We start from the raw sequence: 18674 nt of genomic DNA on the forward strand, positions 1-18674 counted from the left end.
GTGGTGCAGATGTCTCTTCAGGATAGGGATTTGGTTTCATCCTGTTGTTCACCTGGGAGTGGGATTACTGGACCATCTGGTAGAGTTTTACGTTAAATCTTTTGAGGAACCTCCATACTGTTTTCCACAGTGGCTGCACCAAATGACACTCCCACCAGCAGCGCACAAGGGTTCTGATCTGGATCATCTTAAAGGACAGAGGTTTAGAAGCATCTCGTTGCAGTGATCCAAACCCAGGCACCCCATTTCTTCATCAAAATCCCATTTGTTGCTCTTGCCAGGCAGGGCATATTGATGATAAGGCTGAGAGGTGTGGGTGAGGAGAAGGGGGTCTTCCTGGGGTGAATGGCATGCGGTGGGAGGGTGGTAGCTGTTAAAATCCACAGGCACCTTCTCTTCATAAAGTTCACCCCCTTGATTTGGCCATATGGGTGGATAGCTGGATTTGACTGCTGGTGGTTCCACTGGGACCGGCTGGTGGAAGGGTTCTGAAGAGCTCTGGGATGGGGAGAAGTCGTAGGGCCAGCTGGTCAGAGGAAACGGGTAACTGGGACAACTGTTGTCACTCAGAGGACTTCGTCCCAAAGACACATTCTTATTCCATGTCTGCAGATCACTGTAATCAGAGAAGACTCCAGAGATGGAGGGCTGGAGCAGGTCTCCACTGCTGGAGACCCGACTGTGGGACAAATCCCATTTGTCGTAGAGCTGAGGGGGGCCCAGGGTGGGAGTGAGGTTTGCCAGCTCAGAGGTACCCCCCAAACCATAGCTCTCGGGGAAGGATGAGCCATCATTCCATGCCTTCTGCTGGGGAGTGTAACCTATCACATGTCCGCTGTAACTAGGAGGCAGTTGGACAGCTTCCTGGAAAGACCAAGTTAAATTTTCCCAACTCTGTGTTTCACCTGGAAGAGGCTGGAAAGACAAAAGCTTGTGTTAATAAGTTAAACTCACCCTACTACCCCAGGCACCCATGAGTGACCCTGCACAGGTAAGGGCTCTGTGCATTTTCCTCATCTCGAAGCACAAACACACACAGGCCTTTGCACAAGCACACAAGGCCTGCAAGAACTCAAGGCTGCTGCTATTTCAATGCGAAATCTGACCAACCAGGAAGGGCGAGATGGCCCTTCTTTTACTCAGACAGGAGATTGTTTAGAACATTCCACCTCAAATGCAAATCTGAAACCCTAATTGCCTCTGTGAGAAACTTGTTAGGGGCTATGTAAGAAAAATCAAACCATAGCTTCAGAGTTTTACATTATCCTCGGGGGATCTCAACTTCCTCCTTGACTTCTCTACTTTTTAGTGGATTCCAACAGTTTATTTTTTTTCTCAAGAAACTCTGAGCTCACTTTGTTGAATCACAGACCTCTGGCATATGACGTGGTCAACTTCTTTTTCTAAATGGAGAAAGTATATCATTCTCCAGTTAATCACAAGAAAAGAATCTGCTTGAGGACTAAGTTATCTTCTTGTTTATGTAAAACTATTGACTAATAGGGCTTTCCTGGTGGCTCAGCGGTAAAGAATCTGCCTGCCAATGCAGGAGACGCAAGTTTGACCCCTGGGTTGAGAAGATCTCCTGGAGAAAGAAATGGCAACCCACTCCAGTAGTCTTGCCTGGAAAATCCCATGGACAGAGGAGCCTGGTGGGCTACAGTCCATGGGATCACAAAAGAGTCGGACACGACTTAGGAACTAAACAACCACAACTGAAGAGTAAGAGGATGGAGTTGGAAAGACTGACCAGGAAGGATGAGTGAGAAGAAACCCCTTTCAACTTTTTCCAGGGCTGGTAGGTGGGATAAGGGACCAGTTGCTGGGATTCGGGGGCTCCTATTTCCCTGAAATTATGACTCAAATTATGACTTTTTTCCTTAAGGTACATTAGAACCGTCAAAGATGGACTGGCTGAAACGTGGTCCTGAAACGTGGACCATTGACCAGTAGAAAACGTATGCTGCATGCTTGTTCAGTCACTTCAGTTGTGTCCAGCTCTTTGTGACCTTATGGACTCTGGCCCACCAGCCTCCTCTGCTCTGTTCATGGGATTCTCCAGGCAAGAATACTGAAATGAGTTGCCATGCCCTCCTCCAGGGCATCTTCCCGACCCTGGGATCAAATCCGCATCTCTTACGTCTCCTGCATCGGCAGGCAGTTTCTTTACCACTAGCAGCACCTGGAAAGCCCAGGAAAAAGTATAGGAATTAGTAAAACACCATTAAGCAGACAAACCCTACCTACAGTATAACACCCAGAAAGCCATGAACATCACAGCACAGTTTGACTGTGGGGAGAAGTGGGCATCCCCACATCCCCAGATGACCACTGTTTTCAGAAACTGCCAGGTTATTTCATCTTGGTGAAGTGCACTAAGGAAATCACCAGCTTTGGGGGAGAATGAAGAAGTATGAGGCTTGGATTTTATGCAGATCATTTCTTTTTGGTTCTAGAAGAAATACAGAGAGTGCCAAACAGGTTAAGTACTAACTCAGGTCTCTTTTTGACTATAGTAGGGAAGACGATTCTGAAATTATATGGACTTTATGGTTGAGGGCATGCTACAAAGATGGTAGACATTAAGAGGAAAACCACATATTCAGTTTCTTTGCCAGATGCTGGCTCATAGGTGAGCCTGAAGTTGTATGATTTGGGGCTCTCCTTTGTAGGTTCAAAGACCTGCTAAGAGCATGCTTAATCCATCACGCATAAATTCTGCCTAGGAATTTGTGTTCAGTCGTGTCTGACTCTTTGCAATCCCATGGACTGCACCTTCTAGGCTCTTCTGTCCATGGAATTTTCCAGGCAGGCATACTGGAATGGATTGCCATTTCCTATTCCAGGGGATCTTCCTGACCCAGGGGTGGGGTCTCCTGTATTAGCAGAGATTCTTTACCACTAGTGGCATGTGGGAAGCCCTCATTTGTAGGTGACGACAGGGAAATCTACTGACGACAGGGAAGTCCCCATATATTTTGCAGATGCATAGAGCAAGGTTACCTTTATCTCTGGGCTCTGTTTCAGCTTCGAGGAGACTGAGGAAGACGCCGAGTGCGTTTTCTTCACTGCTCTTCTGGCCTCGGCTTCCAATTTGGTTTCTGGCTTTGGATGGTCATGCTCTCCCTTTGACTTAAAGGAGAAGAAGCAGCGAAATAAACAACTAGATGTACTTCATGGTATGTAAAGTCTTATCCTGTTCTCGGACTGGGTGCTGTTGCTGTTGACCATTGTCACAAGATCAGAGCAACCTTTTAAGATCCTCCCAGGGTTGGAAATCATCACCGATGCAACGGACATGAGGTTGAGCAAACTCCGGGAGATAGTGAGGGACAGGGAAGCCTGGCCTACTGCAGTCCATGGGGTTGAAAAGAATCGGACTCAACTTAGTGACTGAACAAGAAGCCCACCCACCCGCTGGCCTTTGCTGATGGTGTGCCTTCTTTGCACGGTGCCTTTCCCCAGCCCTGCTAAGTCACATTCATAGTGACAATGAATAACACTGATTACACATAGTCTTGAATCTTCAGCGCAATGCTGTGAGGGCCACACCATTACCATCCAGCTTACAGAGTAGGAGGAGATGGAGGCATGGAGAGATTTACCACATGGGCAACCTCCTTTAGTAAAGTGAGGGAACTGGGATCCAGAGTGTGCCAGAGCCAGCCAGGTGGAGAGCCAACTGTTGGCCATTCAGGTATTTTGTGAACTGGTTGTTAAGAATGGCTTGACACTTTGCTATACATCTGAAATTAACACAACACTGTAAATCAACTATGGATGTGTGTGCATGCTCAGTCATGTCCCACTCTTTGTGACCCCATGGACTACTAGACTTCTCTGTCTATGGGATTTTCTAAGCAAGAATATTGGAGTGCCATTTCCTCCTCCAGGGTACCTTCCTCCAGGGATCAAACCTGTGTCTCTTGTGTCTCCTTCATTGGCAGGCAGCTTCTCTAACACTAGTGCCACCTGGGAAGTCCCCCCAAATCAACTATAAGAATTAAAATTTGTTGGAGATACTGAATGAAGAAAGAAGAAAGCAAGGAAAAAAAATTTCAGGTTGTCTTGCACAGCTCTACCAAAGAGATCTTTCCAGAGAATTTCTGTCAAGCTTAATATCTTCATTCTCTATTACCTTCAATATTAATTGTTGATGTGTTTTGCCATGAAACCCTGTGTTCAACCTTATGATCATGTAAGTATTATGAAAAAATGTATACTAAAATAATTAAAGAAAACCAATTTTAAATCAGCCATGATAATAGTTATATTCCAGAAGTTGGCAAACCCTGTACATTCAGAGCATTTTCTTTTCAGAGGCAGGTTTAGCAAGGGCTCAGATCCAGACAGTCCAGCTCTGAGTCCACTGTTTCTACCACCTCCCTGGAGAGGACCCCTTAATACCACATTTTACCAAAAACTGGGGCTTAGGGGAATAAAGCAATGTGTCCATGTTTACAGAGCTGGTGAAAAGTCAGAGCTGGTGAAAAGTCAGAGCTGGGTCTGCAGAAGGCCAGTGCACGAGAGCTCATGCTGCCGACAGCGGTCGCCCCCTTGGAACCTGGGCTCCACCCTCGGCTCCTCTCTCGAGGTTCGGGGTACAGACGTTTGTTTGCCCAGAGGGTTCCCCCAGGGAGGGTGCAGGCTCCCCTCCACCTGTGCCTCTTCTGGAGGCAAGTCTCCCTCGTGCTCTGTGAACAGTTCCTGAAGCAAAAAGAAATGGAATCTCTAACGTAAATCCAACCTGGAAAAATATGAAGCGTCCGTCATGCCTCCAGAAGTTGGTGACAGGAAAGCCCCCATGGCCCCTGCAGGGAATGAGCTTCAGCGGCCCGTCGCAGTTGGGACAGCGTTTCCCTACAAAAGAGCAGAGGAAGGTGACCATGCCCGGCAGAGCCCGGCCAGCAGACCCCGAGTCTGTGCAGCTCTGCCTGTGTCAGACTTGATTCCTGCACAGCAGAGAGTCCACCTGGGCACAGTTTTACAGACTTTCACCCACTGGGCATGACTCCTGGGCCTAGGAGACCAGACCACTAAAGCAGCCCAGGTCACTCTCACATGTGGTAGAGGAAGTAGTTACCTACTGAGTGGAATATTTTACAGGTCAGGGTTGGGCAGGGGGTGGGAGCTCTTTTAAGCAAAAACAAAACAAAATCCCTCTCTCCTTATTTACCGATACTTCAAATTCTTTGTAAAGAGGAAAAAATCCTTTCGCTTCACAATTTGAACTAAGGGTCAAGGAGCAAAACCACCTGACAGAGAGAAGGCAGCTACTAAATTTCCACTAAAGTGTAAATACTGATACCGTCCTGCCCTGAGAGAAAGTTTGGAAAACAAAGGACAAGGAAAGAACATGAAGTAACTTGAGGTCTGAAGTGGACAATGCTCAGGGAATGCTGAATGCATCTATTTCACAATCTGATGAATATGATAAAAAATAAAAAAAAATGAAGAATTAGCATGTGATGATGGCCTGAACCTAAATGGCATGGAATTGAGTCTAACCTCAGATTTAGTCCCAGGTCCCTGTTCAGATCAAAGCACTCACTGAGATCATTTGGGGGACCCCGTTCCCCAAGGTGCAGGGTGGCCAGCCTGATGCACAACTTTCTCTTACACTATTCATATATGTGAGCTCGGTGATGAATTAATGTTTGTCCCCTGAGTGATGCATCCTCCTGTTATCTACTAACAGGACCCAAATCAGACCTTAACCCAAGGGAGTAGGGTTAGTGGTGAGTGCACCGGGCACGGCAGATCTATGGGAGTACAGGGGCCCAGGGGGCTGGCTGGCTCTCCTGAAAATGATCTCTAGAAATGGCCTTGGTCGCCTCCACCCTACAGGGCAAAGGCTGGGCCCTTGGGAGGAGTGAGAACTTGAAGGCCCCTTGGGGTGGGAGCGCCACTCACTCTGCTGCTTCTGCCGGGCCTTGTCGCAGATGGCTGGCCTCAAGTAGACCTTGCGGCCCTCGGCGACTGAGCAGTCGCGACCGCACACCACCACGCCCAGGCAGGACTTCTTGAGGATGCGGGAGTTGTGGTTGTTGGTGTTGCGCATGGCCCAGCTGCTCAGGTGGCGCTGTGCGTTCCTGTCATCAGAGCTGTAGATGTGTTTCTCATAGGCATCGGGCCACTCTTGGAACCAGTCCGTCTTTTTCACATTCTGATGAAAACACAAAGGAGATTATTATAGTTTCAGCTGAAGTCACCACTGGGCATAAAGGTGGCCTGGTGTGCAGCTCTTCTGGGTGCTATATCTCTGGCAAAGACCAAGCTGGATCTTTCCATGTGGTCTGAGTGTGCACAGCCTGGCTGCAGCCATGTGACCACTGGGTCCATCCCACATCTGCCCCCCGGACCAGAATGGCTTGTGATGCAGACCTCTGCACACTGATTCTCCTCTAGCTTTTGCTGATGGGAGTGAGGACCACTGCTCACTGAGAATGTTGGAGGGTGAAGCAACACGATGGTACTCTTGCACAATGGCTATGGACGGCACTGGAGCAGGGCAGTGAGATAGTGCCGTGCTCCACGTGATGATTAACTTGTTGATAAAGTGGAGGGTTTAATGCAAACCCACCTGAGAAACACGGTGGAAGGCTGGAGAGCCGCTTCCTCCTCTGCGAAATTCTCTCCCCTTTGCTCTACTCTCCTGTTCATGAGCCTCAAACAGGGGGAGGAGTAAGGACAAGTTTAGCTTGATTGGAAACTTTCATGTTCTTGCCTAGGACTGACACAGTTCCCTGCCCATGGGTACCTAACTAAACAAAACTCTCCTCTGTACGTGGGCAGGGACACAGGAAACTCAATCCTCATAGCATAAGTTATTTGACTTTCTGTGCCTCTGTTTCTTCATCTGTATAATAGAAATAACCAGACCTACCTATCTCGAGTGGGTCTGAGAGTTACATAGGATAATATATAAAAATTACTTAGCGCATCACCTAGCATGCAGGGAGCTCTGGCTGAATGTTAGTGAAGTTATGGCTCATGGCCACATTTGGCCAGTTCTTAGAGTGAGAATCATTAGCAATCTCAGTGGTCAAACTTAAGCAGTGCCCATTCTTGCAGCTTCCAGAGACTTGGTAGAAGAAACATTTTTCAACAAGAAGCTTCTGGAAGGTTAGGGTTTAGATTCTAGAAGCTCCAGAAGGGTGCTTCTCCTTTGCTCCTCAAGCAAGAAAACACAGCATAGAATATGAGAAAGGAAAACAAGACGTTTGAGAAGGAAAAGCAAACATCAGGATGGAAGGGCAGCTCCAGGAGGTCGTGTCTCTCCAAGCTGAAGTTCAAGTGTAGAAGATGCCAAAGAACTTTGTAACATGAGATTCTGGGTAGGCAGCTGTCTCTGAAGCCTCATTTTGTTCTTCTCTTAAATGGGGATATTGATAAAACACTCTTCACAAAAGTACTGGGAAGAGCAGATGCGCTGTAAACTGTAAGTTTTATACTATTAATGATAGTTGTGATTTGTATGGAATTTCATGGAGATTGAAATGGGTCTGAGGAAATAAAAATGAGAGGTTTTATGTACATGGGAGGTAGTACTAATTGATAGTGAAGAGCTAGGGTCTGCAAGTTAGGACCATGGGCCAAGTCCAGTCCAATGCCTGGTTTTTTTAATATATTTATTTATTTGGCTGCATCAGGTCACAGTTTTGACATGTGAATTCTTAGTTGCAGTATGTGGGATCCGTTTCCTGACCAGGGATTGAACCCAGGCCCCTGCTGTGGGAGCACAGAGTCTTAGCCACTGGACCACCAGGGAAGTCCCCAATGCCTGTTTTTGTAAATAAAGTTTTATTGGAACCCAGCCATGTTCATTCATATGTGTTGTCTGTGGATACGTTTACACACCATGACAGAGTCCGGTAGGTACAGTCAAGACTGTATGACCCACAAAACCTAAAATATTTACTATCTGGCCCTTCACAGAGAGCTTGTCAACTGCTGGTAGGAGCACAGCTTGTGGAGGCACTCAGCCAGGGTGTGGGCCTTACCCTGGGAGGGTTCCTTCCCGCTCAGGGCTCCACTTTCTGCTCTGTGAGACGGGGGCCATGGGAGTACCTGCCCGACAGGGATGTTTGAAGACTGAACGGGTAAACATACACATTCAAAGTAGTGCTAGCTACTCACAGCAGCCAAGACATGGAAGCAACCTAAGTGTCCATTGACAGATGAACGGATAAAGAAGTTGTAGTACATACATATGATGGAATATTCAGCCGTGAAAAGGAATGAAATAACACCATTTGCAGCAGCATGGATGGACCTAGAGATGATCATACTAAGTTGAAGCAAGTCAAAAAGAAGACAAATATCATATCGTTTATATGTAGAATCTAAAAAAAAAAAAATGATACAGGGAATTGCCTTGTGGTCCAGTGGTTAGGACTCAGTGCTTTCACTGCCGAGGGCCTGGGCTCACTCACTCCCTGGTCAGGAAACTAGGATCCTGCAAGTTGTGTGTAGCGGGGTGGAGGGCGGGGGGGTGGGGGGGAGAAGGAAAAAAAAATTAAATGATACAAATGAATTTATCTACGAAATAAACTCACAGACATAGAAAACAAACTTATGGTCACCAAAAAGGAAAGCAGAGAGGGCTAAATTAGGAGTTTGGAGTTAGCAGATGCAAACTACTATATATGTAAAATATATTTTTTTAAAAAAAGGTCTTACTGTATAGTACAGGGAACTCTATTTGATATCCTGCAATAAACCATAATGGAAAGGAATATGGAAAAGAATATATATTGATATATGTGTAACTGAATCACTTTGCTGTATACCAGAAACTAAAACGACACGGTAAATCTACTATACATCAATAAAAAATAAAGCTAGTGCCTGGCATACAGCAGGTTCCACATCAGTGTTAGCTGTTAGTCTTCTGATCTTGGGCAACACACACCAGCCATTGGGAATGAGGGCCAGCAGCTTTTAGGAGAGACCCCCAGAGAAGTCACTCGACACTTTAAACCTTGTTTAGCCAAACATAAGACAGGAGTCCAGGCCTCTGTAAAACCAAAGCTTAGTGGGCACAACTCCTGTTTTTGAGCTTCTCTCTCAGAACAGTGACAACGAAGGCTCCGCTGTGCCGCCCAGTGGTGAAGAAAGGAGAGAGCAGGAGAAAGGGGGTGGTGTCTAGGGGTGGGGGTCTCCTCTGGTCCAAAGGTGACTGTGTCTAGTTTCTAGTAAAGAGGCCCAGCCAGGTCAACAGGCTGAATGAGCTGGATTCTCCAGTTCTCTCCCCAACTTCTCGGGTAATTCTGACTGGGATTAATTCAACACACAACCTCGGGCAGCCCTCCGGAGGCGGCCCCCTCTTCCCCTCTCTGTCTCCTGCTTCCTCCACCAAACTTTTCTTCTCTTCCTTCTGATCCAAAGTTCTAAACAGTGCTCTCTTCTGCCACATAAATGCCACTGAAAGCATAATATTTTATCTTCTGAAGTAATAACAATGTAAGTTAAAACATTAAAATGTGGACCTGTAACCATCCGGGCCGCAGAAATCTACCAGTGGATTTGAATTATTCCAATACAAAGCACAGTTGTCAGGGCAGCAGAGACGACAACAAGGTTGTCTTGAAGGAAAGCTGAGAGTTCCGTGTTTTAAAGGTGAGGGATGGGACTTCCCTGGTGGTCCAGTGACTAAGACACCAGGCTCTCACTGCAAGGGGTCTGGATTCAATCCCCCGTTGGGGAACTAGATCCTACTTACCGCAACTAAGATGTCCCATGCTGCAATGAAGATGCAACTAACACCCAGTCAGCCAAGTAAATACATAAATTTTTTTAAATAAATAAAATAAAGGTGAGGGGCCCCTTCAGTCTGGTCAGTGGCATAGACCCCACAAACCAGAAGGAACCTACAGTGTTTGTGAGAGCAATTCAAATACTCCAGTTAAAGCAAAGACTCCCTGCCAGTGAAGCAAGAAATTTTCTGCACTGTCTTTTCTTTCTCTCTCAGTTTAATTTTTGTTTTCACTTCCCTATGAGGTTTCCTCTGATGAATTATTTAGAAATATATTGTTTAGTTTCCGTGTATTGACAGAATTTCCTGTTGTCTTTTGTTATGAATGTCTAGTTTGAATCCATTGTAGTTGAACACACTCTTTGATTATTTTAATATTGTTGAGGTTTGTTCTAAAGCCCACATGATTTATTCTGCATTCCATGGTATGTTAAGCTTTTTTCCCATCAGCTCCTCCACCGGTGCCCTAGTTTTCCAATTCCATTAACAAGCCAGTAATAAGTACAACCTCAAGAAAATTACCAGGAACAAGAGCATTTACATCAGGATATTTTCTTGGTTATTTACATATGACCAGTTTTTTGACCTGGACTTTTGTGGGATTTCTGACATTTTTTGACATTGCAATTATGAAAAAACCCAGATTCCAATGATGCAAAGGAATCCAGGTATCAAATGAATGATAGGTAACTCTGAAAATCTACTAAATTTAAGGCACTAGAGCATAAATTTTAAAAGGAAGAACGATTATTTCTTACTTTTGTTTAACAAATCCCCACAAAACATTTCCCTCTTTTCAGATCTTCTGTTTATTTTTATTTCTAAATTTTCATGAGTAACTCTTTGTTTTGCCTCTTGGTTAATAAGTTTATAATTTAAAGGGAATATTCTTAAGGTTTCCAATATATAAATATAACAAATTTATATTGTATTATATCGTGGGTATCATTATATCGTGGGTATTATATCATTGGGGGTTTAATGAATATTTCTATGACTTCTCTATGTAATTTGTCTTCTAAGTCACTCAAAACCTTTGAAGCTGTGCAATGATAACACCTTTCATTCTTCCCTCATTCTCATTTAACTACTTGACGTTTTAATGGGTATCTTCAGAAATATACACTGTTACATAAATTTTGAATTAAAATCAAAATTGTGAAATGAGATGTCAAAAATATTGATCTTATGTTATTATATTAAAAATGATTTTCCCTTGGGATATAATCCAATCTAGTGTAAAACAATTATCTGCCGGGATATTATAAGCTTTCTTTAATAAGAATAGCTTATAAATTCCTCATAAATAAATGTTTCCAAATAAAACAGGGTTAGCAAACAGATACATGTTCAAACAAATGAGAGAGAGGGAAAAATTAGATACTATTTATGGAGCCCAGAAAAAAAAATTTATCCAGAATTTTGATTTACCTTCAACATTTTGGGAACTTACCTCTCTGAACCAACTGGAAACCCAGCTCCAAATGTTTTCAAAGAGAGAAATTCAATTCGATTAAATGCTTTGAGTTAACTTAAGCATTACTGCCTTTGGATAATCTTGCTATTTCCTACCTTTATTAAAGGTCAAGATGCAGGTCAAAAAGTTCCTTATTTGCTCAGACAACACTAAGGTGGGACAGAGTGCCCTAGCTTTCAAATTCTGTCACCCCCTACCTTTTCTTTTCTCCCTTTCCTTCCCAATTCCACCCGGCTAAGCAAGGTACCTCCTGGCAGGCAACCAACAAGAGTCTCTGCTACCATCCCCACCACCCCAGAAGCAGAGGGCAGCAGAAGAATTCTGGCCCCCAAAGTGGGGGGACCCAATGACCATGGGGTCCATATAGGTGGAGATGTCCCAGGGAGTTCAAATGACATTGAGAGCAAGGAGAATACCAGGCAAAGAGGACAAAGTCAAGGGTGTCCCCGTCAGACCAACAACAAGGTGACCTGACCATGCAGTCAGATAATAATTCACCAGAAATGCAGACTCTTATTTACCCCTTAGCTCCCTAGCACCAAGACACATCTGATTACAACTAGCTTATTCTAATTACATTTATCCACACAAATTCACAGAAGGAGCTCAGAGGTTCACTTTTCCCGTAAGAATGAGGCAAAGGAAATTATGCTTGTTAAAACCATGGTCCAGGAATGAACTCATCAGAGACATGGCCTCTTTGGGGATGATTATCCAGGCTTCAGGTGGCCCTGTATTTATGTTTAGCCTATGTATAGTTTAAGATTTTCTCTACAAAAAGTATATTTAAACCTTGGAATTGTGTGAGTTAATAGCTCCATGTGGCTTTGGTTGTGGGTTTAATCGGCAAATTACTCATGTTCAAGGAACAAAATGATTCGGGGTGTTTGTCTGCTGTGGGGCTATTGGAATACCTTGTGCTTCTGCTCAGAGAATCTGGCAGGTGCAGGGAGCAGAGCGGCCACTCCCATCTCCCTGTTCAGTGGGTACTATTGAGAAGAAGAAAAAAGAATTGGTTTTCTTCCCGATTTTCGACCAGAAAAAAAAAGAGATTTCGTCATCATCAAGGCTCTCAAGTATTACAATCAATGTTAATGAGAAGCATCCTTGTAACGAACCATATATGTGCATGCTAAGTCACTTCAGTCGTGTCAGACTCTTTGTGACCCTATGGATAGTAGCCCCCTAGGCTTTTCTGTCCACAGGATTCTCCAGTCAAGAATACTAGAGTGGATTGCCATGCCCTCCTCCAGGAGATCTTCCCAACCCAGGAATCAAACCTGCGTCTCTTACACCTCCTGCAATTGGCAGGCAGGTTCTTTACCATGAGTGCCACCTGGGAAGCCCACTGAACCATGTGGTGAGCATTTTTAACAAAGGTAAGACTAACCCAACCCAGACTTTTCGGCATGAATCAAGCAATCCCTACAGCAATTATATTTGAACTTCTAAAGTAGTGTAAGGGAATAGAAAGGGAAAGCAAAATTGGTGTATTACATTGGACTGGAATAAAGAGGCAATAGGCATTCATCAATGATGGTTTTGAGTAAGTTAAGTGCCTGCAGTTCTGGGCTGACTCCATGGAGGCTGGATAAAGTAGAAGTGGTATCAAATTAACCACACGTTAGACAAGTGATCAGAAATGAGTTCCATGAAGATTTATAAAGACAAACATGCAGTTGAAAGAAGGGAGGAGGGCACATGAAACAATTCTGCCTCCAAACCACCTTTCAGGCCGCTTGTCTCCCAGATCTCCTTACTGAATGCCTGTGCATGGCTCCCCCGTAGGGAGCCTTTGAACTTCAAAGTGCTCTACCTTGCTTGTCTTATCTTCATCTGACCTAATCCTCTCACCTTTTACAATATACTTGTCCAGAGAGAGCCCTTTTGCCAAATGCTCAGCCTTTATCCCCATGCCCGAAAGTAAGTGAAAGTGTTAGTCGCTCAGTCAGGTCAGACTCTTTATGATCCCTGTGAACTGTAGCCCGCCAGGCTCCTCTGTCCATGGGATTTCCCAGGCAAGAATACTGGAGTGGGTTGCCATTTCCTTCTCCAGGGAATCATCCCAACCCAGGAATCAAACCTGAGTCTCCTGTATTGCAGGTAGATTCTTTACCATCTGAGCCACCAGGGAAGCCAAAGCCTACAGCACTCAGTATTCCCAGGCAGTCTTCCATTCAAGTACTAACCAGGCCTGACACTGCTTAGCTTCCGAGATCAGATGAGATGGGACGCATTCAGGATAATACGGCCCGTAGACATGTCGGAGTCATGCTAAATTATATACGCCCTCCTTCAGTGCCTCCGGCATTTTTCTATATGGCATTGATTCTCTGTTTGGACACTGATCTTGTTCCACTGGCCCAAATCATGAGTCCTTCCATGAAAGTTAACATGGATTAACAGCCCCTGCATCCAGTGGTATCTGACACATCCCACTGACATCAAAAATCTCTGATGTCCTGATGAGGATGTCATTGTTCACTGTTGCCAAAAATTAACTCAAAGATCTTGATCTGTGATGTAGAAAGGGCCTTTGGAGTTTCCAGGACCAGAAGATGCAATAAGCACTCAGGTAACCATCTTTAAACTTGAAGCAAGTCAGTAGATTAAAAAGAAAGGAGTTTATCTACAAGTTGCAGGAATTTGTAGGAACCGTGGCTAGCACATGCAAATATGAAAAATAAACTATAAATTCTTTGTACGGGTGGGACAGAGAATGAAATTGGGGAAGTATATAACAGTAGTAAGCCAGTGCTTGCTATTATAGATGGAATTCTTTGAAACATATTTTTTTAATGCTCAAACAGATGGTCTGAGGACCACTCATTGCCTAAGGAGCTCCATGGAAAAACAGCTTTGTGGTCAAAAATAAGTTAGGGCGACATTGCCAACACAGCTTCCTCTTGGGAGAGCCATAATGCAGTAAGAAAGACACTATGTCTGCAGCAGAGAAACTGGCTTAGGGAATTCTCCAGTGGTTAGGACTCTGCATTTCCACTGCAGGGGGCATAGGTTCAAAACTAAAATTCCACATGACGCTTGGCATGGAAAAAAAAAAGAAGAAGAAATTGGCTTAACTTGGTTGAACTTGGTCCTTCTTTCCTTCCTTCACAACATCCATTAAAATTCCTTGTAACTTACATACTACAGAACACATTTTGAGAACACATCTGTTCTAAACAACTTAGAGATTCAATCAAGGTATATGAGGAGTTACTATTTTACTTTTACAGAGGAGATAATGAAAACAAGAAAACAGGTTTGTTTCAAGTCACCCAGAGGATAAGCCATGGACCCACTCATTCATGAATTTCATACTTGCCCTTTCTTGTTAAAAAAGTGCCAGGCCCTGTGATTGGCACCCAGCCCCTGTCCTAGGGTGCAGGCCACCTTCTGAATCTCGAGTTACCAGATCCTAGATTGTTAGAACTAAAAGAGTCCATGAGAGACTATTCAGTGCAACAACTTCATTATCGGAAGAGGAAAGGGGACCTCAGAAATGCTAAACCACTCCATGAAGTTCTACGGGTAAAAGGAGGCAAGACTGGAATTCAAAGCCTAGGCCTGGTCACCTAGCCTCGTGCTTCTCATTGTACACTGCTCTGCCTTCAGAAACACTCTCAAAATATAAAATCTACTGTGCTTGGCTTCAACACCTTCTATTTTTCACCCTCAGCTGGGTCTTGATACGATTCCACAGCCCCATAAATCCAGATGAGGACTATGTCGACTCTGCTCAGAAAAATGTGCGTGCGTGCTTAGTCACTTCAGTCGTGTCTGACTCTTTGCAGCCCCATGGACTGTGGCCCACCAGACTCCTCTGTCCGTGGGATTCTCCAGGCAAGAATACTGGAGTGGGTTGCCATTTCCTTCTCCAAAATACTAACGCACCATTTGCTCTTTTAATCATTTCCTTGGCATATTTAACAAACTTAAGGACACTTTCTATTTCTATGAGCAACCAAACTAAAAATGGTACATTTCCAGAATTGAAAGTGGACTTTTCTTGTAAATGTCTCTGGTAGCTGAGAAGGCTTAAGTTTTGGAAAATTCATGTTGGAACATGAACCTTTATGAACCCTGAGATCCCCTCCAGGGACATGGTTCTTTCTTTTGTCTATAGATTTGATGAATGATATGAATCCTCTGCCCTAGAAAAAATACATGTTAGTACAGTGTTCTTAGACCCCATTAAAGGTCCCGCTCTAGGATGGGAATTTGCGAAATCATCTATATACCTGCTTCCTTCAACTTTTGTTTTTGAGGATGTCCAGTTTCTCTGTTTGGGGCCTGCAATCACGAATTAGGAATATGGGTCTCTGAGCCATGAGTAATTAAAATTTACCTTAAAGTTTCCTCTAAAACAGCTACAACTATTGTAAACCAATTATAAGCAACTATAAACACAAACCCTTAAAATAGATATTTGCATGATTTAGCTGTGGTATATTTAGCCATCCTTAAATGAATGGCAAGTAGGGCATACTTAGTGCTTCCTAGCTCTTCCAAAATCTACCAGGAGAGAATGGGGGAGGAAGTTTAAGGGGGAACATAAAGAGAAGCACTTCACTAGAGTGAAATTTGGAATGATCTGGAAGCCTTCTTTAGAGTGAAATGAGTATAAATCGGGAATGAGTATAAATCAAAACTGTGGAAAAAACAACAACTGTGGAATTTCCATTCCCTCTCCTCTGCTTGGGATAATTCAAATTTCATCAGAATCAGGCAAATGAGCGTGACCTTTCACTAGATGGTTCTGGTAGTCTCCAGTCTTAGCTTTCCCAGGCACCTTTCCCAATAACTTCCAGTGCAAACCTTCTTCACTGGAAGAAAGACCAAAACGTGGGGTCAAGGAAGTCAGTTTTAAACAACTAATGTTGGAAATTCCCTGGTGGTCCAGTGGTTAAGACTCAATGCTTTCACTGCTGTGACCTGGGATTCAGTTCCCAGTTGGGAAACTGAGATCTCACAAGCCATGTGGCTCAGCAAAAAGAAAAAAAAATAAAATAAAATAACTGTTTTCCACCAAATTAAGAGTTTAAAATGTCAATTGCCAGGCCTTCCCTGGTAGCACAGTAGATGGAAATCCGCCTGTCAATGGAGGGGACATGGGATCAATCCCTGGTCTTGGAAGTTTCCATACGCCACAGAACAACTAAGCCGCAACTACCAACCTGTATGCTGCAACTTCTGAAGCCTGCGCACTTAGAGCCGCTGCTCCACAACGAGAAGCCACTGTAATGAGAGGCCCGAGCCCTCAATGAAACGTAGCCCCGGCTTGCAGTAACTAGAGAGAGCCCGCAAAGCAAGGTAGACCCAGTACAGCCAAAAATAAATAAAATTAAAAAAAAATTTTAAATGTCATTGCCAAAGATGAAGGCAAAGAAAACATGAAATGGAAGTCACTCTGTTAGCTGGAGAGTAGCCCCATGTGCATGGACTGTGTATTAATCACAAAAGTTCTAGAAGAGAACTCTCACCGGGACAGCCCAATGACAGATTTAGGTTAAACCCATTACTATCAGCAAATAAGGTTGTTTGGGAGCTCGTGTGTTACAGAGAGTCAGTCTATAGACACATTATCATGGATTTCATTCTACTAGCTAGCCAGGCAGATGGCACTGGAGCCCAAACAACTTCGAAAGAAAGGGGAAGTAGCACTTTGTTTGCTTCAGTCTGTAACCAGGGGAGTCTGTGAGGGCCTTCTCAAATCATGGGTTTAGGAATCTCCTCTTAAAAATCCTCAGTTGGAGGCTTCCCTGGGGATTCAGTGACGAAGAATCTGCCTGCCAATGCAGGAGACACAGGTTCCATCCCTGGTCTGGGACAATCCCACATGCCACAAAGCAGCTAAGCCTGTGCACCGCAATGATCAAGCCTGTGCTCTAGAGCCTGGGAGCTGCAACTACGAAAGCCTGCGTGCCCTAGAACCTGTGCTCTGCAACAAGAGAAGCCACCAAAATAAGACACCTGGGCACCATAACTTGAGAAAAACCCATGCATCAATGAAGACCCAGCACAGACAAAAATAAATACATAAAAGTTATATACATTAAAAAAGTCCTTAGTTGGATGTTCAAGTGAAACTCTAGGAGAAGCATTTACTCAGCTGGGACCCTCACCAAGTTCCTTCCAGGTCTTAGCAAGTTATGTTCAAGGCTTCACAGCCAAATGCTGAACACAGCATGAGAACAAGTACATACCTGCGGCAGTTTCATATCATTAATATCCCAGCTTAGTTCTTTGTCTGCAGAATCAGCGTTCTCAGGTTCCATGATGAAGGCAGGTCACCCACAGGTTTCTGTCTATCCAGCTGCTCTAGAAGCACTTGAGAATTTTGCTCTCAAAGGCTCTTACAGGTGGATCAGTCCACCCAAGCAGTTTAGACCAGGAGACTGCTTTCCAACACTAAAAAATAAATGACAGTGATACTGATCATTAGAGAGATAAAAATCAGTGCTCTTGGGTGGAGAGGGTGTGGGAGGGAGGTTCCAGAGGGAGAGGACGTAGGTATACTTGTGACTGATTTGCATTGTTGTATGGCTAAAACCAAGACAACTCTGCAAAACAGTTATCCTCCAGTTGAAAATGACTTTTAAGAAAAGGAATTCAGAAGAAAATATCATTAAAAATACCAGCGCTCGTCTGCCAGAAAAGACTGTTTCACTGATATTTTGGGAAGCACCAACACACAAACAGAAACAAAATGTAGGAGCCATTAATGAGCCTGCTGGAATAAAGCTTGACCATGGGGAAGAACATCATTTTCACCCTCAGATTTGGGCTACCTTACTGGTTGCTCTCCCCAAGTGCAAAGGCCTCTGGAAGTACCATGGTCACCTGTAGCCAATGGTTAGGACCTTTTCCTCCGTGTACTGGGTTGGGGAAGGAGGGATAACTGGCTTGGAGTTGTTTCCTTGGCCACACCTTCATAAATTAGCTACCCTGTGGGTGTGTTACAAGGGGGGAACATCACAACAGATGTGTCTAGAAGTCTTTTTAAAATTTAAATTCCCATAGAGATTAATAATCCAACATATATTTTACATATTGGAAAAGGAAATGGCAACCCACTCCAGTATTCTTGCCTGGGGAATCCCATGGACCCAGGAGTCTGGTAGGCTGCAGTCCATGGGGTCACAAAGAGTCAGACATGACTGAGCGACTTCACTCATATATATCTTCAAATATTCTCAAATTATTATCAGATTCCTATAAAACCTTGGCACTATCAACACTGAAAGCCTGTTTGATAATCTTTGTTGTGGTGGTTGCTTTGTAGGATATTTAACAGCATCCTTTGGTCTCTGCCCATTAGATGCTGGCAGCAACCCACCCCTCCTTGTTGACCACCAACCATATCTCCAGACATTGCCAAATGTCTCCTGGAGGGAAAAGCCATTTGAGGACTACTGCTGTAAAATAGTGTTTCTCAAC

General features: G+C 44.2%; 1 protein-coding gene across 1 annotated transcript; it reads right to left on the reverse strand.

Annotated features, from left to right (window-relative positions):
* Nucleotides 1–183: 183 nt before the first annotated feature.
* On the reverse strand, nucleotides 184–17638 carry GCM1 (GCM transcription factor 1). Its single transcript, XM_055407173.2, has 5 exons — nucleotides 17441–17638; nucleotides 5914–6166; nucleotides 4748–4860; nucleotides 3004–3132; nucleotides 184–915 (listed from the first exon to the last, which is right to left on the reverse strand). The coding sequence occupies exons 1-5, from the start codon at nucleotides 17510–17512 to the stop codon at nucleotides 184–186; spliced, it is 1299 nt and encodes a 432-aa protein (XP_055263148.2). The 5' UTR covers nucleotides 17513–17638.
* Nucleotides 17639–18674: the final 1036 nt, after the last annotated feature.

Source organism: Moschus berezovskii, chromosome 23 (assembly GCF_049115385.1).
Source record: "Moschus berezovskii isolate FMDL1 chromosome 23, NW_MosBer_1.0, whole genome shotgun sequence".
Lineage (NCBI taxonomy): Eukaryota > Metazoa > Chordata > Mammalia > Artiodactyla > Moschidae > Moschus > Moschus berezovskii.

Coding starts and splice junctions, on each gene's coding strand:
- GCM1 (XM_055407173.2), bottom strand. CDS start 17,512: ATGGAACCTGAGAACGCTGATTCTGCAGACAAAGAACTAAGCTGGGAT. Junction 6,167..17,440: donor ATGATATGAAACTGCCGCAG/GTATGTACTTGT, acceptor TGTTTTCATCAG/AATGTGAAAAAGACGGACTG. Junction 916..3,003: donor AACAGAGCCCAGAGATAAAG/GTAACCTTGCTC, acceptor TTGTCTTTCCAG/CCTCTTCCAGGTGAAACACA.